General features: G+C 42.6%; 1 protein-coding gene across 1 annotated transcript; it reads left to right on the forward strand.

Moving 5' to 3' along the window:
- The first annotated feature begins 69 nt into the window (after positions 1–69).
- On the forward strand, positions 70–24372 carry GDAP2 (ganglioside induced differentiation associated protein 2). Its single transcript, XM_084226168.1, has 14 exons — positions 70–190; positions 1762–2008; positions 3550–3689; positions 7555–7708; positions 9251–9339; positions 11255–11331; positions 12375–12534; positions 14007–14157; positions 15067–15143; positions 15785–15861; positions 16423–16562; positions 17168–17222; positions 21916–22059; positions 22989–24372. Exons 2-14 carry the CDS (start codon positions 1833–1835, stop codon positions 23034–23036), a joined length of 1488 nt encoding a protein of 495 aa, XP_084082294.1. The 5' UTR covers positions 70–190; positions 1762–1832; the 3' UTR covers positions 23037–24372.
- The last annotated feature ends 1686 nt before the right edge of the window (positions 24373–26058 follow it).

Here is a 26058-nt window from a genome sequence, read left to right on the forward strand (position 1 = left end):
GGCGCTCCGGTTCCGCCGCGCTGGAAGTGCGTCAGAGCGGGCGCGGCTGCGAGCGCGGCCCCGAGGCCCCGCCCGGGAAGGGAAGCGGAAGCGCGGCAGACGCGGAGCTGCCCTGGGTGATGTCGCCAGACCGGCGCCGACCGGGACCGTCTGTCCGGGCGGGGCTGGCGGCGGCTCTGCGGCTGTGCCCGTGAGTGCGCTGCGGTGCTGGGGCACAGCCCGGCCTGCGCTGGGCGGGCGCGGCGGGGGCCGGGCGGGGGCCGCTGGATGCCGGGCGGGGGCCGCTGGATGCCGGGCGGAGCGCGGTGCCGGATCCCGGCTGCGAGCCGTGGGGCGGGAGAGGCGGGTTCTCCTCCCGGTACGGGCACGGCGCTGCGTCCCGGGCACCGGGGCCTCGGCCCCCGCTCGCAGCGCTCAGTGCCCCGCTCCGAGCCCCACAGTCCCTCGGGGCCGCCTCCGCCCTGGGAGGGCCCGGCAGCGATCGTGGGGACGATACCCCGGAGATCTGCGCGCCCCGCTTCTCCCGCTCCGTGCCGCCATAGCCAGACCCCTGGGTTCGGCTGTTCACAGCGGGAAGATGCTGCTGTAGATGAGCTCCTGGCTGGGGCCGGTGTAGCCGTGCTTACCTTGCCTTTCTCTCTCATTGCCTTCTCTCCCAGCGAAAATTATACTTAGATGCTCTTACGGCTATCTTTATCCTCGTGTCTGTCTTTATTACCCCTCAGTGTGAGCTTGGATACTTGGCTGCTTTGTTTTTGTTGTGTTGTGTTCCGTTCCCCGGGCTAATGAATGTACTTAGTAAGTGGCGTTTCACAATTACTCCTTGTGGGTGCGATCGTTTTAAAATTATTATCAATTATGAACCTGTAAAAGGAGTTAAGTAGTGGGTGTGTATGTGGCAGGCTGAAGTTACTTACGTGGGTATGTTTGCGCTAGTTTGATTCACTAGCGCAGCTCAGTATCACTGTGGGAATGAATGTAGGAGCCAAAGCGTTACCTGCTGGCGGCTGAAAAGTGAGTATTAACACCTTTGAGCCTTCATCTGGCCAGCAGGGTCATCTCGGAATCAGTCAGGTGGCAGAGTTCCGTCTTAAAATGCCCTGGGCCAGCGTTCAAATTTACAGCTTTACTTTTTCGTGCAAAACTGATTTGGGTGGAGGGGTTTTGTGCCTGAGTGCATGGCTGTAAGAGCTGTGTGACGGTAAGTCAGTCTTGTGTGCAGCGGTTCAGAATTCACTGAACTGCAAGGGCTGTATTATTCGGGCAGAGGGAGGGATTTTGTTAGTTTGTTTGTAAGGGCTGGGGTTTTGGGGGGTTAGGGGCATTGTGGTTTGGGAAGCTCGGTCTTTTTTCTTTTTTATATAAGTATTTACCAATATCTCTGAAAGGATAGATTATACATTCCCTGCTACAAATTTGCTTTTAGTCTAGATAAATAAATAACACTTTTCAGAAAGACTGAGTTCCTCTCTGCACTTGGAAATTTGTCCTTGCAATTTCCAAAATGTCATATCACAAGTTAGTTGGATCAATATAGTAGAGAAGGTGTTTTCACCTTGAATTGTTGGAAGAGGTTTGTCTCACTGTATCTACATGGCCTTATTGTATACAGGTAACAAAAGAGGGAGTGTTTGAGTGGGAAATCTGTTTTTCTTTTGTCTGCTAGCTGTTATTGCATTGCAGTCTTGTGAAAGGTCTCTATGGGACAATTACTTTTAGTAAACAGCTGCTGACCTGGTTTGGTTTTTTTTTTCTTTAAAGCACCTGGAAGACTCCAGTGAAAATTGGAGTGTGACAAGTTAGCAGAGGAAGGGAGTTGCTGTTTCCATTCCATGGATCCCTTGGGTGCTCCTTCCCAGTTTGTCGATGTTGATAGTCTGCCAGGCTGGAGTGATGCCTATGAGGCCAAGCAGCTGGATTGTCACCAAAGTCCTGTTGAAAAAGCTCAAGTTGATGTTAGATCACCTTTTCCATACAGGAAAGACATCAATGAAAAAATAATCTTGTGGTAAGTTCGATGTGGCTCTCGTGTGTCAGTCATCACTTCTCTGTTTACTGCAGGATCCATATCTTCATCTAATGATCACTGCTGTAGAATAAAACTTCTAAATCCTCTTTTCTTGAATCAAATGTTACAGGTCTAGAAATAACATAATCTTTTTGTTCCCTGTAACTTTTAAAGTGTGGGATTTTAGTGCACCATAGGTTGTGCTCACAGACAGTCCTTGATGCAGCAGACTGGAGCTGCACTTCCTACTGTGATACTGTATGCTTAGTATCAAAATCTAGTTGGGCACTTGGATATGAGGTTTTTATTTTTAAAAAAATATGTTTGCTGTTTAGTAGCTTTTTTCTGCATTTGCTGGTGTTATTCTGCTTTCACATTTCTGTTTTAAATCAGTATTTCTTCCTTTTCTGTGATTCTTGTGGCTTGCTTTTGGCCCTTCCTACCCCTCCTTCCTCCATGCTGTGTTTTTTCTCCATGAATTTCCTCCAATATTGATTGATAAAGTATTGTGTGCTGTACTTACTCCACCAGTGTTTCTTTCCTGTAACTCAGATAGTTGAGGCTGCTCTTTAGATTAGTAACTCTTAACTTAATCAGTGTGAAGGGAGAAGGATTTCTCAGGGATGCAGATTCAGGGATCAGCCTGAACCTCTTTCTGGTTAATATATGCAGGAAATTGGACTCTTCATAGATTTCCTGAACTCAATTAAATAAAGAAAGAGAGGAGTAAAACAGAGAGTAAAGAAAGAGAGGAGTAAAAGGTTGAACATCTCTTATGGCTTGGGCAAATGTGTGCAATTTCAACTGTTAGTTTAGTTGCTCCCTGTGCGTGGGAATCTTTATTTCCCTTCCTATGCTCTTTGATCCCAAAATCCCCAATGGCTGCTGCTGTGACAAAAAGCAGGTCAAAGTTCTGCTACTCCATTGTCCCTTAGGCATCCGTGACTTGTTTATCTTCTGCATGTCTGATCTTTGGACAGCAGAATGAACGTGATCAACTTGAGGGTTCACAATTTGGGAGCAAAAAGAAGAAAACTTGTCCAGCTGCAGCGTTACTCTAGACCTACAGGAACAGCAGTTTTAAGGTGCCCTGGAGAGTCTGTCTGCAAAAAAAAAAAAAGATGTACATCAAAAACATTGTTTTAAGTTTTGAAAATAATATAACACAAGGACTGTCCTCTTACCCCCAAGAGAAAACATGTTGGTTTTTGGAAGTGTTGCACTCCGTCAGATTAACAAGCTGCTTTGCATGTTTGCTGCCTGAGCTGCCCTACATACAGCTATAACACTGCCTTTTCTACAAACATCCTAAATTACTGCTGAGGCTGGAACTCTTTCAGGAGCTGAGTTGTGCATGCAGTCTGTCTCCATCAGGGAGAGGCCAGATGAGCTTGGTGAGCACATCAGGGTACGCTATGCTGTGTGGGCACTGGAGTCCTGTTAATGCTTTTCCTGTAACTTGGCATTTCCTTGCTTGTCAGCACTGATTTGAGAGTATCCTGCTCAGTTGTACATTCAGGCTGCAATGAATGTTTCCTCAGGAAAGGAGATGTGGCGTTACTGAACTGCACGGCCATCGTAAACACCAGCAATGAGACTCTCACGGATAAGAACCCGGTGTCTGAAAGTATATTCATGCATGCCGGGCCTGACCTGAAGGATGAGCTCCAGAAGCTCAAAGGTAAGTGGCCAGAGACATTTTTATCTTATTGAAATCTCCTGTCCTTGCATAATACAAAGCATCAGGATTGAGACACAAACGAAAAAGGAAGGGCTTTTCCCAGCCCCCAACAGCTGATATTAACATGAAAAAAATAGGGGAAACACCTGCCAGTCCAGTCTCTTTTTGCTGCTCACATGACAGATAATTGAAAGTCTGTGGCAGATATTTGAGTTGATGAGCCCTTACTTTTTGATACAGTAATTCCCATTGGTGTCTGAAGCCACTTTGAGCAATTAGCTTATCAGAGCTTCTGCTAAAGGGACCAGTCTTGTACATCTTGAGATTTTTATCTTCTTCAGTGTGTATACATAATGAAAGACAGAAACTGAAGTTCACCATTGAAGAAATTAAGTGGATTATGTCATGCACTTTGTGCATCCTCTTTCAGGATATTAATATACACACAGTCTTTCAGAAGGATATAATAATAGATGGATTGATAAAACACTGCATGTCTAAATAAAGTCTTTGTGACTTCTTAAGTTGGTTGTTTCATTTGTCTCTTGTGTAGAACAAATGACTTTATTGGAAAGCTAAAAGAGCAGCCTTAATGCAGGGCTGTTCTAGAAGTGGATGAGGTTTGCCTAGAGTCTTTATTAACCAAGTTTATTGCTGATAATGGGAGATGAATACTCAGCCTTTGTTTTTCATCTAACAGGCACTGGGAATAAGAGTTTCCTTATTTTGTGTGTGACAAGCAAAAGTTTATAGTTATCCAAGGTCATACAGAAGTCTAATATGGTTTACAGATAAAAATTCACATCTCTGGGAACTATGGTACTGAACTGAATTTTGAGGTCTCTGTGTGGTACTGCTCACTCTGGATAACTTGGTCCTTACATAGCTTGGTCTCCTTACATAGTGACAAAATGGATATAGAAGAGCTGTATTTCTAATATAAACTCTCAGTAGCTTAAATTGCAGTTGAAGCCCTGTTTCTGTAAAATCATCCTTTGCTGATTCAGCTTGCTTTTTTTGAGTAACCTAGAAATTAAACAGGAGGAAGAGTAGCCACCTTATAACAGAGCAAAAATTCAGTGTGTGCTGTGGGTGAAAATTAAAATATCGTAGGTGCTCTAGAATAGTTAGGACCCCACATTATACGCCAGAACTTTTCTAAAATACACTTGGGTTTCTTGTGTGGACTGAGAGGTGAGAAGAGAGGGACTGCATGTCAAGGAGTCCTAAAGTCTGAGATCTGTCAGCTCTGTAGGGAGCTGTTGTGCTCAGCTTCTTAAATTCCCTTTTACCCTGCTGAGTTATGCGTAGTTTTGCATCTTCTACCACAGTGAAAACACTGTCTTCTCCCTGTAATGCATTCTGCAGGTTCACAACTCCCTATGAAGACACTTCTCTTTTAATCTTGTGCCAAGAGCTTTATGGAAATCAGTTCTTCTCTGACACCCTACTGACATGTTGTGTGGGGGAGGAAAGAGAGGCTGGGTTACAGATTTGGCATTTAAGCACCCATAGTATATTTGTCACAGTAGCAGAAGTGGATGGAGAGCTTAGTTAAAAAATCAGTTTAGGATTCATTTGTCACCTCTGCTTCCTTTTTGCCCTCTTTCCCACTTAGCCTTGACATTTCTTCATTGGAGAATGTGCTGGAAAAGGGAAAATGCATGGTCTATGTTCTAAAGCTGTAAAATGCATTTTCAGTTAGGTCTCTCCTGCTTTATTCCTGCTGCTTGGTATATATTCACATTTCATAGATTCCAAGGAAAATCATGTCCTGAAAGCATGTGACATGCTGACTCTTCAAAGGCCTGTGCCTTCTTTAAGGCTCAGCTAACTTGTATGTTCCTGGCAGCAGTCTGAGTTTTGATTAATGCAGAAATACTACAGCCAGGGGCAGGCTTGCAGATGAAGTGCTATTGCTGGAAGCTTGCTTATCAACAAATACACACTGCAGTCTAATAAAGACTTTTTGTGGCACTTATAGCTCTGGTGATGCTTTTTCTCTGCCACACATATGATGTAGACAATTCAGACTTTCCATTTTAAACTTGAGTAAGCTATTCTAATGGCTGAAATCTTATCAGATAAAAAATAGGATCTTGATTTTGTTCCCAGTTTTGCCACAGACCTTGACTTGTGCAGCTCCCCTCACCTTGTATCTTAAAATAACAGTCATACCTACTGCTCATTTTAGTTTTATAAGTTGTATAGACACCTCCAGGCAGAATGCCTTGGGAAGTATGAAGATCTGAGTATAGTTAAAGATTACCAATGCTGCATCTGCTTCCCTGAATTTGTTGGTTTCCCTACTGAATTCACATCTATACCTCAATAAATCTTGATTCATTTTTTTTTCACAAGTTTGTCCTACAGGCCTTTGCTTGTTCCTCGCTGGTTGTGAGGCGTGGGGACTGCAGAGGGAGAAAAGTATCTTGATATCTGATACATTGTTTTGGGTTTGGCTTGCCTTTTTCGGTATTGTGCTTATTTAATCTGTCTCTTGAGCTGTTTTAGAGGCTGTGCAGGAATTCAGAAGAGTATGCTTAGTTTTAGTATGGTGTTTTCTTCCTTCTGATTAACCCAGAAGAAGCACAGTGGAGGCCTATAGAAGCTAATGATGTGATTTGTTGGATCAAAAATGTTACAAGATGCTGGCTCCAAGGCAGTGTGTGGTTGCCATTAAAAAGATCTGCTTGAAGTTTTGGATAAGGAAGATTCTCAACCTGAAGTGTCTCTTCCCATAAAATATGCTTTCATGCATGTTGCTAGTTTGTCTGAGCACTGTGAGGAAAGAGTGGAGTGGGAGAGATGAGCATTAACCTGTTCAGGGGGCAGCTTGAGCCACGCTGCTGCAGCACTGCTACTTGAACACTGCCTGCAGCTGCTTCTTCTGGCCCGTTCCCTGTTGTGGCCACCAGCAACCTATAAGACATTAAGGTTGGAAGCTAATCCAATGAAAATACTGGTTTTCAGTCAGATCAGAATGCTGAAGTGCAGCAGTACAAGCAGAAGGAAGAAGGCTGGAAAACACTTATCTCTGAGGGTAGGGAAAGAGAGAGGCTAGAAGTACTTCTTCAGCTGTCCGGGCCTGGAGTGGACTGGATTTAGGTGAAGAAGGGGAAGTTTAGCAGACTTTTCTTCTGTGTGCTGAAGAAAACCAGACTTCAAACACAGAATCTGTTCCTAGAGTATGTAACTGGAGGGTGCTGTGAATGGAACAATTAAATGGATTGCTTGAACTTCCTTTCCTTGAGACTAGACAACTAGTCTGTCCAGAGAGTTTGAGCTGCATGAGGATCATATGTCTGCCTTGTGGACATGAAGAAACATGCTAAACAAAGCAAGCTGCCTCATTCTGAGAGCATAAATTAAACAAATGCATTATCTATTCGGTTTTAATAGCTTTGCAAACGACCGTTTTATTTGATTAAGGAGACTTGTAGTAATTTTATCCAAAAATCGATCTCCCCAAACCAAGCTGTTGAATTCAGAAGGACTTCTTATTGCTAGCTGTATGGTTTACTTGTGCATCTGTTCTCTTCACATTACTAAATCATTTCTTCCTTTGCTCTGTAAGTAGTGTAGTAGGCACTGCAATTAAGACAGAATTTCTAGCAACATCTGGTTAGTCCTTATACACATAGTTTTAAAATTGAGAGGAGCAAGCACAGTTCTCACCTCCTCAGCCTGACTAGGCACTAAGCAGCTGGTATGAGATTGGATGCTGTCTTTGATATTTGATGTCTAGAACACCGACTCCTGTGTATGAAGTGGAGGTGTCTGACTGGAGGAAGACAAGGGCTTGAGTACTTCTGCCTTTCTTACCATGACATGTCCACTTACCCCGCTGTTTTGTTGGTGGCAGGCTGCAGGACGGGCGAGGCCAAGCTGACGAAAGGATTTAACCTGGCTGCGCGTTTCATCATTCACACGGTGGGCCCCAAGTACAAGAGCCGGTACCGCACGGCGGCCGAGAGCTCCCTGTACAGCTGCTACCGCAACGTCCTGCAGCTCGCCAAGTAAGCACAGCGCTGCACAGCCCACACTGGGCTCCTTCTGGGGCACAGCTGTCCTGGAAACTCGGCTCTGCACAAAGGTCTCGCCTCTGAGAGCCTCTTCTCCTGTTTGCTGGGTCTGGTTAAGGACATGAAAACAGGAGTGGTTTCATGGTGTGCTTCGTGCCTTTGGTTATCTCTGCTGTGGTGTAGGGAAAATGGGCAGAGAGATCTGAGCTGGTTCAAGTCCTGAAATGGGGTAGCTAGAGCTGTGCAGCATTCAGTTCTTCAAAGGAGAAGCATTAATAATTGCTTTGGGTTCTGTGCTGCAACAAGTGTTAAATGAACTTGCTCCAGCAGCAGCTGCGTGTGTGTCTGCAGCCATGGGGACACACCCGCAGTCAGATCTGACTGCTGTGTCAGTTTGTGTTGGCTTCTTTGCCCTTGTACAACAGAGAGCTAAAAGGGTATTCTGAATCAGGGTATAAGGTTACTTCTAAATATTCAGTTGCAGTAGCCAGGTTTGTAGTTTTTTCCCCTTTTGTCTGCTGTATTTTCTACTTCCTCTACCCTCTTAACCAGGAGGGGTTTTCTTCCTATTTTTCTGTGTTCTGTTCCTCTCCTGTGACAGCTGTTGAAGTGGTAGCAGTCACAAAATGCACCTGAGCAAGACCAGTGTCAGAAAGCATACCTAACAATTTTTTAGGGTTGGGAAGATCAGTTCTTCCAAGGTTGGACTTTGTGTTGCAGTGCAATAGTAACTGTTTTAAACTCAAGATTACAGCTATGATTTTTAGCATGTGCCAGTTTTGTTCTGCCTCAGAAGTTACTAGCAAATTCAGGCCTGGATTGAAACATATTAAAAACTATTTTAAAATTCTTATACTTCTGCATGCTGAATGTCTCTCAGGCAATCTGTTTTCCAGAGTAACTTTTGATGTTTGTGAAATTGTTATCTCTGAGCTTGTTCAAACTCCTTTGATTACTGTTTGCAACAGCTCTGCTTTACTTTTCTGGAAATATGGCTCAGTACTGGAAGCATCTTACAGGTCTTAAAGTGTGTGTCCCTCCATTCTGATGGTTGTCTCATCATACCTAAGATGGAGTAAGTCACCTTGGCCTGTGTCCAGACCTCTAACAAAACAAAATCACTGATCAGGTGAAGAAACAGAAGTGTGTATGTACTGAAGAGCACCCTCCTTTTCCCCCCTTTTCCTTACTGTCAGTCCTAGAAAGGAACAAAAGTATTTTGGGCAAGGATTGCAGGGAGTTTGAGGGAAGAACTTAATTCAGGATATGAGGAACTGTAAGAACAACATAGCTGAGATAGAAGGAGAAATCTGAAAACAAGCACCAGAGGAACCAGTGGGGAATAATTAATGGTTCTCTCCTTGTCTATTTAATGAGGGTGTGTGCATCTTGCCAGGGAAGAATCCTCCTGCAAAAACCTGAAAGAGGATTACTGCTGCTTAGAGCCAGAGAAGAAATTAATGGTTCTCCCTACTGCCCTGACGGACTTCTGTTTGCAGCTGGCTGTCTATTAATTTCTCTTTTTCTGGATTCCAGGGAACAGGCAATGTGCTCTGTAGGATTTTGTGTCATTAATACTCTGAAAAGATGCTACCCCTTGGAGGATGCAACCCACATAGCACTGCGTAAGTGTGTTGGAAAACAGCATAACCTGGGTGGCAGCAGGTCACTTACCTCAGACAGATTGCTCTCGAGATGGGGAAACCTTTTTTTAGGGGTCTGTGGTTCATTAGAGCTTGTAAAAAGGCAAGGCATACCATGGTTGATCAGAAAATGGAAGATAAAAACAAATTGTCATTTCTCTCAGTAAAGATTCCTGGGATCTCATCAGTAAAGATCCATGGGAATCTGTTCTGGAACTTGCATTTTTCAGTATATTAATTTATAACCCAGAAAAGATGCTAAACATGAGGTGAGAGAGTTTGCTGGTAATAAAAGTTTGTTCAGAAGAGCCAAGATGAGGCCTTACTGTTGAATACTTGTAGGCAGATTAGAGCAACAGTGAATTTCATCTGCTGTTTTAGTGTCATCAGCACATCCAAATGTAAAGTGATATCCTTCCCCCACTGACCCACTCCTACAGGCTTCTGCCTTCACATGCAAAATGATGAGCTGATTATAGGCAGCAAAACATTGAGATGATAATACTTTCATGAAAACAACAGCTAGGAGGAGCTCAAAACAGCAAACTGAGTAAGACACAACAAAATTAAGAATGTTTTGCAATCAATCAGCGCTCTGTTCACCCTTTGAAGCTGCAGATTCAAAAATAATATAGTAGACAGAGAAGTTTAGGAGGTCAACAAGAATAGAAAAAGGCAAGAAAAAGGGAAGTGAGCTCAAGACTTTTTCACGCTGAAATATACCTGACTTGAGGGAAGTGTGATAGATATCTGTAAACTCATGAGTGGCATGGAAATGGTGAAAAGAAATCAGCTGTCCACAGTCTCCCAGAATAAGAACCATCAAATCATGCCAGTTCAGAACAAACAAGGGGATATGGTTTTATGCTTGTTATTTGTTTTATGGAAATTCTTACTAAGAAGCATTGCTAAAACTTTTCAGATTTCCTTGCACTCGAGAGGAAACTATATTAAAGAAAAAATGAAGATCACTAAAAACAAATCAGAAAACATCCTAGGCAGAAAATACAGTATAGAAAAATAGTCAAACAAGATTATTATATACTCTTGTATATACTGGTTCCTACTTTCCCCCATCTCTTTTGGCTTTTTCACATGTTCACATGCATTCAGAACTGTTTGCTGTGAAACTGCACAACTGCATTTGTTGTGTAACGTAATGTCCCAGGTCAACACAATTACACAGGAATTTGTGTACAGTAGTACACAGGAAGTATTTGAAAATAGCTCCTTTTTTCCCCTCCGCTGTTTCTTGAACTCCCCAGAAAGTATTCTCTGTAGATAACTTCTTTTATTGCTGTCTTCTGTTGTCTCTGTAGGTCTGTGTGATACTTGATAAAATACTCTCATACCAACAAATTTGTTTGGCCGCTTTCTCTCATGTTTTACAAATAGAATTTTTTATGCCTCTTTGGCACAGCTGACCCCGGAGATTTTGTGTTGCTGAGCCTGCCTTGAACCAGCTTCTGCTGTAGCTTGCTTATATTGCTTTGTTGATAACTTCAGGCACAGTGCCTTGTTTTAAGAAGGCCTGGTTTTAGCAGTTTGCAGAGGACTCTCTAAAGTAAGGATTTAGCTTGATTTTTCAGGGCCATTGAATCACATTTCACAGTCTAAGGAATCTTAGTAAGCTAAAATTAGAGAGATTTATTCTCTATTTGTATCTCTCTCTGAAGTCAGCATCAGGAGAGAGTGGAGATAGAACTTCCAATATGTCCAGCAACCCATTTGGTGTGTTAAACCACCACTTAATCCACACATGCCTACAGCCTGTGGAGCTATTTAGTATGAGGAGAGATGTATCTCTCTTCTTGCACTCTTGAGTTCTCCACTTGTAGCTGTGTGTGTAGATTTCTCCTTCTGTTTCGCTAACGACATTTAATCTGCTTCCTTGCAGGCACAGTTAGGAGGTTTCTGGAAGTTCATGGAGAGACTCTGGAGAAGGTGGTGTTTGCTGTCTCTGAGCTTGAAGAGGTATTTTGACATTCATTCCACCAAAATTCTTGGGCATGACTGATCTTCTCTGCAGCAGTAAAGCTGGATTTGGATTTCCCCTTCAGATCACATAGACTTTTGGTCTTGTAGCATCCCTCTGCCTCCTTCTTAGCATAGCCTCTTTTCCAGAACTGTTCATGCTCTTAGCAGTCACTATGGACACTTGAGAATCTTTCTGCTTCTGGCTTCTGAGCTTGCTGAGCTGTGGACAGGGAGCACTAGGGGAGGTGATAGCATGCAGTTGTACTGGATGTTATCTGTTAGCCAGAAAGGAAATTCCACACACAAAATTTCCTCCTTATACAAAGATGTACTTGAAGAGGGCCAGTTCAGCATCCCTACAGATCACTTACAAAGATCTGAAGCACTGCTTGCTGGCTTGTTGGAATAGATAACTTGACATTTAATGGTCTGTGTTCTGAGAGATGCAGGCAGTCTGAATATTGACTTTCCTTGTACATCAAACTTGTTCCTGTGCAGAACACCCACGCTGTGTTCAGGTTCTATGGCATATGGAGAAGGAAAATAACTAATTTGTTGGGGGTCATAAAACTGCTGATCAGTTGGAGAGAACCCATGAAGTAATACATTCTATAGAGATTTTCACTGTTTTCCTTCATGTGGGGAGGGATTTTCTTATTTGGCTGGTGCTTTTTCTTGTTTCTCAGGCAGATCACTAAAGGTGATCTATGCAGTGGTACATTTTAACATAATATTTGCTCAAATCTGTTGTCTATGCGTATTTTAACTTCATTACAAAGCTAAAGTATCTGCAATCTACCTGAGTTTGTGCACGTTTTAGCAAAGTCCTCTCAAAGTCATTTGCCAGTGTGGCAAAAAACCCCAAAAAGTTAACCTTTATCAAGATTACTTGTTAAGGTACTCCCAGCTCACAGTCCAAATTGAGGGAGGCTGTACTTTGCCTCCAAGCTGCTGACAAGCTCCCTGCTACAAGGCAGGTGCTGTTTAAGTGAAGAGCACGGATGTGTGATAGATCCTTCTTGCATTTTTCTTATTTGTAGGCCACTTACCAGAAGTTGCTGCCTCTGTACTTTCCGAGATCCTTGGAAGAAGAGGTCCAGTCCTTGCCTTACCTCCCTGCAGACATTGGCAATGCGGAAGGGGAGCCGGTAGTACCGGAGCGGCAGATCAGGATCACTGAGAAGCCAGGCGTTCCAGATGGTGAGTTTGGAACTGGAGTTTGGATTAGTGTCTCTCTGGGAAAGTCAGTGGGGAAAAACAGAAAAGGAAGGAGAGAAATGTTTTCCTACTTCAACTCACCTAAGTCAGGTTACAGCGATTCCAGTTCTCAAGGTGCCTCATTGGCTTCTTGTGTTCCCCAGCAGTAACTGCAGTAGAGCCGTTCTGTCCTTTCCTTTCTTGGTGGAAGGGGTGGGTGGTGGTTTGTTCCCTTTGTAATTTTTTTTTTCCCAAAGTGATTAGGATCTTTCAAGGCGTTCTTGCAGAATCTTGTGCAGCCCCTAACTGAAAAAGGTACTATGGTTAATGGTGTGTCTTGGATTGTATTGATACCACCAGGATACAGTGCATCCAACTAGTAAATGGGCAATGAAAACGAGCAGAAACTCACTAAAACATATAAAGTAACTAGAGGAACCCAGAGAACAGTATTTGGAGGTGACTATCAAAGTTCAGTGAAAGTCTGTTTGTAAAGAGGTTGCCTAGATGTCAGGGTGGAGGTGAGATGTGTGTAGCAAAACAATTTAATATATTAACTGACAGAGCAGACACATTCTGCCTTACTTGTTGAGCAGTGATGTGCAAGTTTTACAGCCTTAAACCATCCAAAGCAGATAACTGGGAATTAATTTCAGTTTTCTGCTTTTGCACAGCCAGTTGGGATATGAATATTTGGTATTTGCTGCTGTGGCTGACCAATGTGAGGTATTCAACCACTAGCTAATAATTTGTGAAATTACTGGATTTGCGTAGGTAAGAGTGAATTTGTGTAGGGGAGTCCTGCACTCTTGTTCCATTGCTACTATAGCAGGTCATGCTGGAAGTAGAAACTCTGTTTCTGTCCAGATTGCCCAGAGAGACAGTGCTAGAAGTCTTAGCAACGTGCCTGGGTAACATCAATTCAGTGGAGCATTCTGGTATTGTCAACTGTCCTCTTCTATTTCATCACCCAGTTGTGTGGTAAACAATACTATAAAAATAGCTACACTACAGCATTTGTTCAGGAGTGTCAGTGATACAAGAAATGGGCCCTTTCTACATTACAGCTTCTAAATCGAATAAAGCTGCAGCATCTGTGCCTCTGCATGTTAATTTTTCCCCTTTTGAGAAGTAGGATGACTGTAAAGCTCAGGTAGGATGACTGTAAAGCTGAAGTCACTCTCTCCAGAACTTTTTTTGGGAGAGTAAACTATTTGTTATGCACTGATGAGTAGAACTTCCCAGTTAGTTTCCAGGCAAACCAACACTTTAAGGGAGTGGTTCTCAATCACATGCTGTGATCTGCCAGTGGTACTGGTGAGGTATCAGAGCCACATCACGGTACCTCGGGGGCTTTGTGTTAGCCTGTAGCACAATGACTGTGTTGTTTCACTGGGACCTGTACCAAGTCATCAGCAGCATTGCTGTCCTGTGCACAGCCCAAACATTTGATACCATCTTTGTTTCCACTGCAGATGCTTCAGATGAAGAGGGTCTGGAGGCAGATTTGTCTTTCATTGGGTCCCATGCTTTTGCCCGCATGGAGGGGGACGTTGATAAACAGAGGCGCCTCATCCTTCAGGGACAGTTGTCAGAGGCAGCACTGCAGAAACAGCACCAGAGGAAGTGAGAATTTGCTTGTTCATGTGAATATTTGTGTTAGTTAGGACCAACCCTTATGAATGATGGTTTTGTTATCTGCAAAGCCTCATCTTCCAGCACGCAAATACAGGTAAAGCCTGGTGTCACCGTAGATTGATGTAGTGGCCTCTTTGGCCTGAAGGGAGAAGGGACGGGGCCGTAGGAGAAAGAGGGAAGCTTGTGATAAGCCCTTTAGCACACCCAATGCATCCAGCCAGCTGCCTTACCTGTTTGCCACAAGATGTCACTGTTTTGTCACCACTTTTAGTAGCGGGATCGTCTGCTTTTGATACTGCCCACTTGTTCCTGAGGCTCTGCACAGATAGCAAAACACTTTTCTTCCATTTGATAAATAAAAGAAGGCTCAGGCCTTCTCCCCCTCCCTGCCCTGGTAACCCTAATGTACATGATCACTTCTCTAGAAGGTAATTCCATACTGGACACCTCTCAAGGCTTGGTGTTGGCTTGTTTTGTCAGATGAGGCACTAAGTTGTTCATGAAACTGGTTACTGCATAGTTGTGTTCAACATCTAGGCTTTTAAAGGAAATTTTCTTCTTTTTTTCTGCCTTTTAAATACTGACATATTTAAATGGAAAAACCTCTGAGATCTTTTCAGCCCAAATGCAATGCCTCTACTGTTACTAGTTGATATATATTAATATGTATTAAATGCCCGAGGGAAAATCATTAGGTGTATAACTAAGACACTAAATTTTATTTTTTAACACTTCTTTCTTTAAAAACTTGATAGTTGCTCCATAGGTCAGAAAACAGCAACATCAGAGAGGGCTCAGTGATAAAAAGCTTGTTTTGTCCTTCCCATATACCTCTTCAGGCTTATACTGCTAATCCAAAGGGGGATTAGATCTGACCAGATGTTTTTGACTTTCTAGTTATAATCGCTGGCTGTGTCAGGCAAGAGCTGAAGACCTCTCTGACATTGCTTCTCTTAAAGCTTTGTACCAGACAGGTAAGTTTGGGGTACTGATGATTGATCTGTATTGTCTTAAAGTAAAAATATTTTCTTTGGACTTGCCTATACAATAGGTCATGCTGAAAGCATAGCTGTGTTTCTGGAGAGAATCTGTTCAGCACTTTGGCTGATCTCTTAGGCCTTATGAAAATCCAGAGCTTACCTCTATCTTTGTGTAAATACCAAGGCTGTGTGATACCTTCTGCTCAGTAGCTGCAAATTTCTATTCTTTTGTTTGCCTTAGACAAGGCTCTGTGAGCTGCAGGAGGTCCATGAGGTGTGCTCTGGGAATCTGTGCATTGGAGTTCAGAGCCTGGTTTCTAGGCAGAATTTTGCTTTGGTGGTAGAATTGCAAGTGAAGGGATTTTAAAATAAAAACTGTGTTATTATGTGATATTTAGGTAAATATGGAGTACACAGGCAACATAAAATTGCAGTCCTTAAGTTTCTCAGATACATGGGTTTTTTGATCAGAATAGATACTGGGATAGTGAGAGCAGTAACTAAGCATATTTCCTCTGTTGCAAACCAGATTGCCAAGGTTGTGAGCTGAGACTCTTTCTCCCTGGTTTGAAAGGGCCCAGCTACAAAACCTGGCATGGCTGAGAGAAGTTGAGACATCTTTCTTTCTTTTGTAGGTGTAGATAACTGTGGCCGCACTGTGATGGTGGTGGTTGGAAGGAATATCCCTGTAACATTGATAGACATGGAAAAGGTAAGGCTCTGTAAAACTAGAGTTGTGTAGGTTACATATGAATGTTTTGGGTAGAAAAGTCTGTTTATAAGGGTAATTCAGTTTTAATACTAGAAACACCATTTGTAGGACTTAAGATGTTAACTAGAAAGTATTTTTATAGGCAGATGAAAATGCCTTACAGAGCTGTGTGTGCATAGGGCTGACACATTTCAATGAGGCTATTTTTAGAAAAAATAGGGCTAGTATGGGCTTCTTTTTCTTCTCAAGAAGAAGGAGAGTTACCATGCTTCCATGACTGCCAAGATGGGAAGAGTGAAATGTAAGGAGTTAAATGTAGTTTTTTTCAGGGAAACTACAAGAATGTATCTCCATCTGTGAGGTCAGATAGACAAAAGACTTCCAAGTTATTACAGTCAGGTTGGAGACTTGGAATGTTGGCCCTGCTTTTGTAGCTGAAATGCAATGCCATCCAGCCTCATGATTCCTGATTTTTAAATGAAATAAGGGAAGTATATTAAGATGTAGTGCAACTGTGAAAGAGTTCTTTGCAAATATAAATTTTGTTTCTTTCTGCCTCAGGCTCTTCTGTATTTCATCCACGTCATGGATCATATTGCAGTGAAGGAGTATGTCCTGGTGTATTTCCACACGCTCACAAATGATTACAATCAACTAGACTCGAACTTCCTGAAGAAACTCTATGATGTTGTTGATGCCAAGTGAGTGTCAATAGGAAAAGAACATGTTCTGGTCTTCCTCTGTGCTATGCAAATATTTGTTATTCCCTGTGTCTGGTTTCCCATTTATTTCGGAGAGTTTGGCTGGGACAAAGACCTAAATAACCAACAAAGGCAAAAAGAAGGAAGAGGTGTTTTCTTTCCTTCTCAAGTCCATCTTTTTAACCAGAAGTTCTGTCCTCTGCAGTCTCACTCTGGAGTTCTTGGGGAGGCACTCTGGTTGTTTTGTCTGTCACAATCCAGAGCTGGAGCTTTTGGAGCCTGGCCTTGTTACAGTGTGTTGGTGGTTGTGAGAGGAGAGGTTTGGGTAGCAATGGCAGTCATAATTTGTCCTTAACTTTCTTTCACTTCCTACTTGAAAGGCTGAAGGCTGTGATGTCTTTAACTGAAAAATAATCATTCTGCTTTTTTTAAAATTTTTCTTTTCCCTTTACATTTACTTTTTGGTGTCTGCCCTTACATTAGATCTAACTTCATAAAATTGCATCATAGGCACTTAAGAAAAACGGTCTCTTTTGACGGTTAGTTTGTGTAGATGACTTTAGTTAGAATTCACTTTTAAATATTTTTTTCTTTCTCTAAACCAGGTACAAGAGGAACTTGAAGGCATTGTATTTTGTCCACCCAACATTTCGTTCAAAGGTAAGGTAAATCTTCCAAAAGAAAAGTGTATCTTGCATGTTGGTGGAGTAGCACATAAGCCTGTAGCACGAGAACATGAAGACATAGAGAAAATTCCCAAAATGAGGCACTATCTTCTGGATCCACAGTCAGAACTTGAAATTCATCCCATCTTTGATCTAGCTGCAATCTTCCAACCTTTATGATAAGCTGAACCCCAGTGCCGTGCACACTGTCTGTGCCCTGGCTTTTGTGTGCTCTTACCAGAGAGAGGTGGAAGCTTTGAATCATGTCTCTTTCTAAGGGAAACATCTTGTCATTTTTCCTGCTGGCAGGGTCACAAACCATGACCAAACACTCAGGGAATTCTTTTTTGTGTAGTTCATCTCCTGGATGTTTCACCTTTTCTTTCACCACGAGAGGTATCACGTGTGTCCTCTGTGTCACTTCAGAGCTGCCCTGGGAAGGGCAGAGAGCAGTCTCAGGCAGCAGTGAGATTAGTCAGGGGTAGAGTGGAGAGCAGCAAAGAAAGATGGGAAGAATGCCTTTGATGGAGTGCAGAAAAAATCCTGTTAATCCATCAGGAGACAAAAAAAACCGAGCTTGTCATGCACTAAGTTATTACCCTTGGCTGGGATCTGTGTGGGGCAGCAGAAGATGGAGCTGGCTCCCTTCTGGACCTCACATCCACTACTCCTACTGCAGCAGTATGAGTAGTTCAGATTAACTAAGTGGCAGCAGCAGCCCTTCCTAGAATTTTGATTTGTCCAATTAAAACAGAAATCTGATCCTCCATGTTCACATCAGATTAACCTCAGTGTTTATTCTGCTTTTTGCTGACATTAATCAAATTTGAGAAAATTATATGCCTGGAAAAACACATCTGTTTGCACATGTTCAGCAATAATTTCTTTGACTGCTAAATTTCCAAAGCATCCTTTCTTTGCCTGTGCACAGCTGGGACACCATGAGACTTGGAGCTTCCTTGTTTGTTTGGAGATAAGACTGAGGCTTCCCAGCAGCCTAGGTTCCAGTTTCTGTTAGGTTATTTGTTACTCCCACAGGATACAGATCAGAGGTCTGTGTCCTAGAATTAGAGCTTCCAGCTCTGATGCTCATAAAAATGTAGGAGCTGGCACAGAACATTACTAAGGTCACAAAGTTGAGTGGAAAAGCTTAAGCTAGGAAGATTAGATTCTCAGCAGCACTTCACCCCCCTTCTCTCTTCCCAGACATTTCTATTTAGTTGAGAAATATTTTTCTTGTTGTTGGAGGATGATAACTCATCCTCCCTGGTGTCTATTGCCATCTTGTCTGTCCCTTTGGAAACTGCAGTGGGACTCAACAGATCTGTAGGCAAAGCAGATGGTTGGTGGGAAGCAGGGAGGGTGAGAGACACAGAGTTCTCTAACTTGCTGGAAATAGTATTGGTTTGTATCCTATTCTGGCAGCACAGCTGGAGGCAAAAGAGTATGTGTATCCATGTCTTTCTGCCAATCTTTTCTGTAACTGGAAGGCAAGCAGGATTGCTTTTGACTGTTGCATGGACCATCAGCTTATGAAACATGATGAGGAATATGCAGCAGAAAGCATGATGAAGAAGATGGCTGCTAAGAGGGAATGATTTTTCTCTCCCCTCCTTTTTTTTGACTCTTTCAGGACTCATGTCCCCACGGAAGATTGCTAGCTCAAAAGCTTCTAATTTCTTCAAAAATGTTTGGCACATTCATCTTCCTATTTGGATCACTTACTTACTTCCTTTCCTAGAAGTAGTAGGAAATACCCCATGGCTCAAATTCGGGAGGGAGGTCTGTACATTCGTGTGACTTCCCAAACACATCACCTTCATTCACAGATCTTAAATATCTGGTATAAATTGTCCCTTTCACAGCAGGGTTGAATCCTGGCACAGTGGGTGGCTGCCATCTGTTAGAGTCCCTTCTGCTGATTTATGGGCTAAAAGGGATCAAAAGGCTTTTCATCATGTCTTCTGGAAAATCACATGTCCCTAGAAAACCAGCACAGTTCTCCATGTGCTTTATGGTGCCAACAATGATTCTTTGTTTGGTTTCTAGGTGTGAAACTGTTGTAAACTGTGTGGTTCTGAGGGTAATGGCCTGTCTAGAATACATGGAGTTTGGTGTGCTGGGGGAAGGTTCAGCAGTTATCCTAAAAGCACAGAGTAAATGAAGCAGGGTGAGCCACTGTGCACACATTTTTGTACAGTGCTCCTGCCTTTCCTCATGCTTTGAGTATTCTTGTGATCTGTGAAATGGAGCTGTGCTTGTCATGAAATCGCAGTATAGAAGTGCCATGAAGTGCCATCACAAGTTCCTTTCTACTCATGCATGCTAAGTTCCTCCTGCTTGGTTTTGATAAAGCTGCTGATAGATAAATAAAGGGCTTTTGGAGGCATTTTTATGTGAATCCTCAGCTCCCCTCTTCTGAGGGCTCTCCAAACAAACTTTTTCAGAGCTTGTATTCTGAACTGAACTATAAATTGCTGGATCTGAAACGGTTTCACCCAGAGTAATTCTGTTTTCATTAACTGGCTGTGAATCAAGAATGTTTCACAGCTGAAACATACCCAAAGACTCAAATTAGATACTCATAATCATCACGCTCTTTGTATTTATCATGAACAATTTTTGGTTTGTTTTTCTGTAATGGTCCTAAAAGCAGTTTCTTGAGATCAGATGCCAGTGAAAGGTTGTTGCAATTCACTTAGATTTTCTCTACACAAGATCCTTCCAATTGGAATAAAATTTCCCAGATTTTAGTAAATTTCTCTTTGAGATATGCCCAAATGATGAGATTAGAGACATAGCTAATCTGTATTGCTGGTTTTTTGTGGGATACATCTCATACATTTAACTGTGGGTTTATAGCTTGGCAGAGTGATTTTGGCAGCCTTTTATTTAGATTCAGACTATCAGAACAAGAAAAATGAAGGGAGACTTCAGCACATGTCTAGATTTTTAACTTTCTTTGGCTGCTCTGGTATTACTTGCTCTGCTTTCAGTGCATTAAAAGTTTAATTTAATTTAAAGTTCCATGCCCTCTTACCAGTAAGAAAATAGAGCTGCTCTTGTATTACTGTTTCTATAACCTGTGATTATCAAGAGTAGAGGTAATAGAAAAATTCTTCAGAAACATTTCTGCCCCCCTCCCTTCTCTCTGTGCTCCTGGGTAATGCCAAGCTGCAGTGGCTTGTATAGTGAGAGGAAGGAGGGGAAAAAGAAAAAAACACTTTTCCCAACAGCAGTTTTTGTGATGGCTGCAAAAATATTCCCTATTAGGATTTTATACATTAAACATCCATGGCAATTATGTTTAATGAGTGTCATTCATAACACACCTTGAAATCCATGCTACTTTGATGCAAGATTGAGAAGGTATTTTTCACTCATTAAACTGTCACTCATAAGAGGTCTTGTTAGAACAAAATAGTGAATAATGGATGCCAGTAAAATCTGTCTCCCTGCTTTCTGCTAACATAAATTTCTATTTTTGCCCTCAAAACAATGAATTGAGTTCAATGTTCTGTCGTGTTCTTTACCTCCTTTTCTCTTTATCATTGTTCCTTTCTCATTAAAATAAGCTGTTCTGAGGAGGCAGCACAGTTATTCCAGGACAGTTTTTAGGAATTTACTCTCTCTTTAATGTTGTATTCAGACAGATCATTCTTATTGACTTATTCTTATAGAGTTTATTTGAAACTCTTGCTTTCCTCAGGGCTTTTCTTGCAGTGTTGCTTCTTTTTTGTTAACTTCCTGGAGTCAAAGCAAAATTATCAAACAGAATGGTCGAGGTTGTAAAGGACTCTGGAGGTCATCTGCTCTGACTCTGGCTGAAGAAGAGTCAGCAAGAGCTGGTTGCACTGGACCATGTGATTGATCCCTACTATGAGCATTTGTGACCTGTAGAACAGGTTTTTTCTTTTCCTTCAGTCTTCCAGGAGAAGAATAGAAAAGAAATAAACAATAAGTAATACAGTACTTAATTTTGGAGAAGGTAGATTGAAAAAGGAAAGCTTGTGCAGTCAGTCTAAGCAGGATTAGATTGTTGTCTTACTGGTCTTCAAAAACAAAAATTCCCTATACTGTTTGTACCCAAGACAGACAGAGGTGTGACTATTTAAAGTAAAATCTTGTAGAATAAGTTGATAGGCTTATTCTTGTAGAGTTAAATTAATAAGGCTTTGATAAAGCCTTATTAAACAAAAGCTTACTCAGACAACCCAAAGCAGGAGGGAGATTTCAGTACAACCTTTGAAAAGCCAAAAGTCTCCCTTTCTCTCACTCTGATTGGCCTTTCTTTCAAGTGAAGACTTGAATGTAAAGGGTTGGAAATGCTTCTGACAGAGTCAAATAGGTAATTTTCTGAACTGGCTAAACTTGGAGTGAAAACATGCCACTATACTGATGGGGTTTTGAGGAAAAATAGCAGAATAGCTGTCACTCTAGGACTGGAGAAAGGCACCTTAAGCTGTTATTTGGGGAGGAGTGAGTGTAGAGTCAAAAAACACTACCTTGAAGCCCTCAAGACACTGCTTGCTAGCAGTTGGGGGTGCATACTGCCTGACCTTGTTGTGTTACGGCAGTGATTTCAGCGTTTCAAGTTCAACTCAAGCCTGTTTCCCTGTGGAGTATTACATTGAAAAGGTTTTGAAGCAGCACCTTGTTAATTGGTTTTTGTGGGGTTTTATTTTCAGGTCTCAGCATGGTTTTTCACAACCTTTACAGTCTCAGGGCTAAAGGACAAAATCCACTATGTGGAAAGCCTTCAGCAGTTGTTCACAGCCATACCCCCAGAACAGATTGATCTTCCCCCTTTCGTCCTCGAGTACGACGCCAGGGTAAGTGACTGCCCGTGGCCACCACGAAACTCTGCCCTAAGAGCAGTTCTTGTGCTGCTCCCATTCTGCTCTGCAGGTGCTTTAAGGGCACTGACTTCCACACCTTAAGAATGGGGAGGAGGAGGAGGGAAGGTTCCTGGAGAGTCTGTGTTGTTCTGTGACTAATGATTCCCTGAATTTTTTGTCTACATCAGCCCAAGCAGAGGGCTTGGCTAAGAAGGAGGGCTGCTTTCCCATTTGAGCAGTCTCCTATTGCATAAAAGGCAGCCTACCCTTCTTCAGCCAAGAGCTATAACATAACACACTAACAGCCTGTGGACAAGATAAAATTTGTGTTAGCTGCTGTACACCTTATAGTGACTGGAAAAAGAAATAGTAGTTGTGTTTCATCTTCCCTGCCCCACATACTAACAAGCATGCAGGAAAAGGAGGGAAAAAACCCAAAAACAGCAGGGAAAAATGGAACAGTAGAAAGGTGTCCTACCTTTGTATAGGACTTTCTTCCTCTTCCCTTCTGCACCTCAGGCCTCTAACCAAATGGTGGCATGAATATGGCTTGTGTTGGCAAAATCCTTCCAAAGACTTTGTGATGTAATTCCAAAGTAGTGGCCAGAGCTGTGTGTCTGCATTGGTAGCTTTGTCTGAGTCACTGGCTCTGCCAGCATCCGTGGCTTCCTGGTGTCACAGCTTTGGCTTAGTGGCAAAAGTTTAACTTGCACTTCCTGCTTCTGCTTAAAACACAGGCAAAACCAAGGCCTGTGTTTGCTTGTTTACCAGCACAGTCCTCTCCTGGGTGAGTTGTGGCACTCACTTTACCCGTGGAAAACAAGACCTAATACCTAATTATTTCTGCCTCTGTTGCACTGTCGCTGCACCAAGGTGTATTGGAGAAGACTTCTGTTCAACTGCTTATTCTGTTCTCATTGCAGGAAAATGGGCCTTACTATTCCTCTTATCCTCCATCCCCTGACTTGTGATCTGCAGTCCTGTGATGCTGCCAGTTTCCCGTGGATCCAATGACCTGATGCCTGCCAAAACCTGTGCATTTACCCATGTACAGAATTCAGAGAGAGGGTTTTCCTCCCCCAGCTCTGGTATTTTTTTACTGATGAGATATTTTCAAGCACTCAAGCAATCAGAGAACTTTATGCCACTGTGAACTGTACAACTATTTCAAATATATTTATCCAATGGAAAAGCTGATTTAAAGATCACTAGATGCATTTATTTGTTTGTTTGTTGTTTTGTTGTTATTGCTGCTGTTATTGTTGTTTTTTGAAGCTGTTACATTATTTTTCTGAAGAGACTTTCTCTTTTCTGGGAAATCCATCAAAAGCACTTGATCATATTTTTAACTATTACTATTTTCCAGCTCTGTTTGTAATACCCATTTCTGACTGGTCTGTACAAGTATTGTGTAGTACCAGCTTGACACATCACTCATCATATGGTCTGTGTTTCACATCTGATTACTTTCTCTTAGTACTGATTACTTTAGTCTTGACCCAGCAAAACGATCTGGAATTGGGAATGCCATGTCTGCAGGCTGACAGAGCACTACAGCCAAGCCAACATTACTCCAGGATTCAGTCCCATAAACTGCTAGGAGCCTTGAAAAAGTCCCTGTCAGTTTTCATTGGATGATGTGAAGGACCATGTCAGGATGCCACTACCCTCCCAGTAAGAATAAAACTGAAAAGCATTTGTGGTTTCTTTTCTCTAACTGTACTCATTTATGTTCTCCTTTGCCGAGGCCAGATATGTTGGTATAAGTGGATGCCATCTGCCTAAACTGGGCTTGGAGGGGAGGGGGAAATGGTGACTCCAACCCCAGCCTCTGGTGGCAGAGATTGTTTCTTGGAGGTATCAGTGTCCCTCTGATTTCCTGTTCCACTGACACTCATTGATTTTTGACAGACATGATTTATGCCAGAGAGCTTAGCCACAGGTTACTTGAGGGACTGGAGGTGAGAAGTGTTTCAGGGCTGCCTGTGGAAAGCTAAAAGAGGAGGGAGAAGGCTCCCTTGTAAAACATAATCAGGGGTGGCAAACCCAAGTGCAGAAGAATGAAATCCTTGGTAGGAAGAATGCCACAACACTACTGAATATAAAAATGATGGTATGATTTTCATTATTTGATTCTAGCTGCTTTCCTGCCCCAGCTTGTATCTGCTACTCTCTGTTTACCAAAACTCAGTTTTCCTTGTTTTCCACTTCTGCAATATCTTATTTAAGCATTAGCAGAAGTCATTGTGAGATATCCTAGAAGGTGGCTATTCATGCCTGTTGAGCTGGTTGGAAATTATACCTCTGTCTTATTTAAAGATACTGTAAACTGATGGGATAAGCAGGGAAAAAAATTTTCTCTTGGTCATCTAATTGCGTGTCATGATTTCTGTTTGCAGTCAGAGTTTGGAGTGTGGTCTAAGACAGGCCATACTGAGTTCTCTTTCTTTCCCACCTTTGCCTCCTGGCTTAGTGTTGTGTTTATCCTGCACCTATCCTCAGCATATTGGGATATCTGTTGCTATGTCAGTCACAGATTACAGTAATCACTTGCCTGGGCTGTAATTGTCGTGTATATACAACATATAAAAAGCAAGTAGGTTTGCTTGATAAGTGTCCCTCAGGGTCCTTGAGTGATTCCACAATCACATCCAAGGTGCTGCTAAAACCTGGAAACTCCAGTGCAATGGAAAACTCCCTAGTGCTAATACTGGGGAGCACCGCACCTTATGGTCTGTTGGCATGGGATTGATTCAGCACTTTTCTGGTGGCTTTGGAGAAGGAAACAGCAGCAGTTTGTACAGAGCAGCTACCACGTGTCCCTCCCGCCCCTTTTCACCTGGCTGTTCACAGCTGCCCTTGCCCAGTGACTTTTACAGCCAGCACTGAATTTTCCATGCTTCTCTAACGATTTGTGCAGCTCTCCACCCCCGTTGACCATCTGCTGTTTTTCACACCCGTGCCTTTTCCAGTGGGGCTGCTGCAGAATTGCCTGCGAGCGCTTAATGGGCAGATTAAAGGTGATTCAGAGCTTATTGTGGAAACCAAACTCTCAGCTTGACAGTTTTTAGATGGTTTCTGTCCCTTTAGCTCACAGATGGCTCAGAGTCATAAAACCTAAACAGTTCTTGTTAGGACTCAGTCTGCACGTTTTCCAAACGTGCAGTCATTTTCAGAAATTATTTGGCTCAGTGAAGTGTGAATGTGCCTCCAGAGCACTTGCAGAGCAGAAAGGAGATTTTGGCACTGTGCATCTTATTGTGTATATTTTTCCCTTGAAAGACTCTGCTTTAAATCTTATTTTTTTACCCAAGCCTTGCAAATCTCAGTGGCAAGACAGACCTGCTTTGTGCTGCAAAGATCCTGCATTTTCCAATGAGTCTGGAGCTGTGACAATTTACCAGTTTTAGGTTTTTAATGGAGACATTTGAAAAGGTAATGTGACAGTGAAGAAATCCAAATCATTGAAATGCTCCAGATATTCACAGCTATTAAAATGTTTCATTGCTTAATTCTAAGATGCAAAAAACTGCATTAAACCAGCTGAGCTGCATTTGTTCTAGGCAGTGATAAACATTGGCCTGCCCTCATTAAGGGTGGACACAATGCTTTCCTCTGGAAGGTGGCCAGGGAAGCAGTCTGTGCATTTTATCATCCCTACCCACTGCAGAATTTCAAGTTCTGATGAAGGGTTTATTGTCTTGCTTAAAGCCATTTTAGACCATCTGCAGGCTCAAAAAGGGGAGTCTCCTTAGAGAAGTGTATTAGTGTAATTATGAGGGTCACTATTCACCTCAGTGTGGCCCAGGGTGTTACAGTGGTGGAGTGGCAGCACTGCTGTCAGCACAACTGAGCTGTGGTGCTCAGGCTCTCCTTGGCCACCCTGTTCTGACAGATCCTGTGTTCTCTCAGTGGCACTGCCATCAGATGTCCCAAGTCTGACCACGCACAGGTGACTCAGTGCCTCGGCTTACCTGTTCTCATTTGCCCAGG

Source organism: Fringilla coelebs (genome assembly GCF_963513975.1).
Source record: "Fringilla coelebs genome assembly, chromosome: 2".
NCBI lineage: Eukaryota > Metazoa > Chordata > Aves > Passeriformes > Fringillidae > Fringilla > Fringilla coelebs.

Excerpts from the sequence above, each read along its gene's own strand:
- GDAP2 (XM_084226168.1), top strand. The coding sequence starts at position 1,833 with ATGGATCCCTTGGGTGCTCCTTCCCAGTTTGTCGATGTTGATAGTCTG. Across the intron at positions 16,563-17,167 it reads TATGATGTTGTTGATGCCAA|GTACAAGAGGAACTTGAAGG; the intron begins GTGAGTGTCAAT and ends TCTCTAAACCAG. Across the intron at positions 22,060-22,988 it reads TCCTCGAGTACGACGCCAGG|GAAAATGGGCCTTACTATTC; the intron begins GTAAGTGACTGC and ends TTCTCATTGCAG.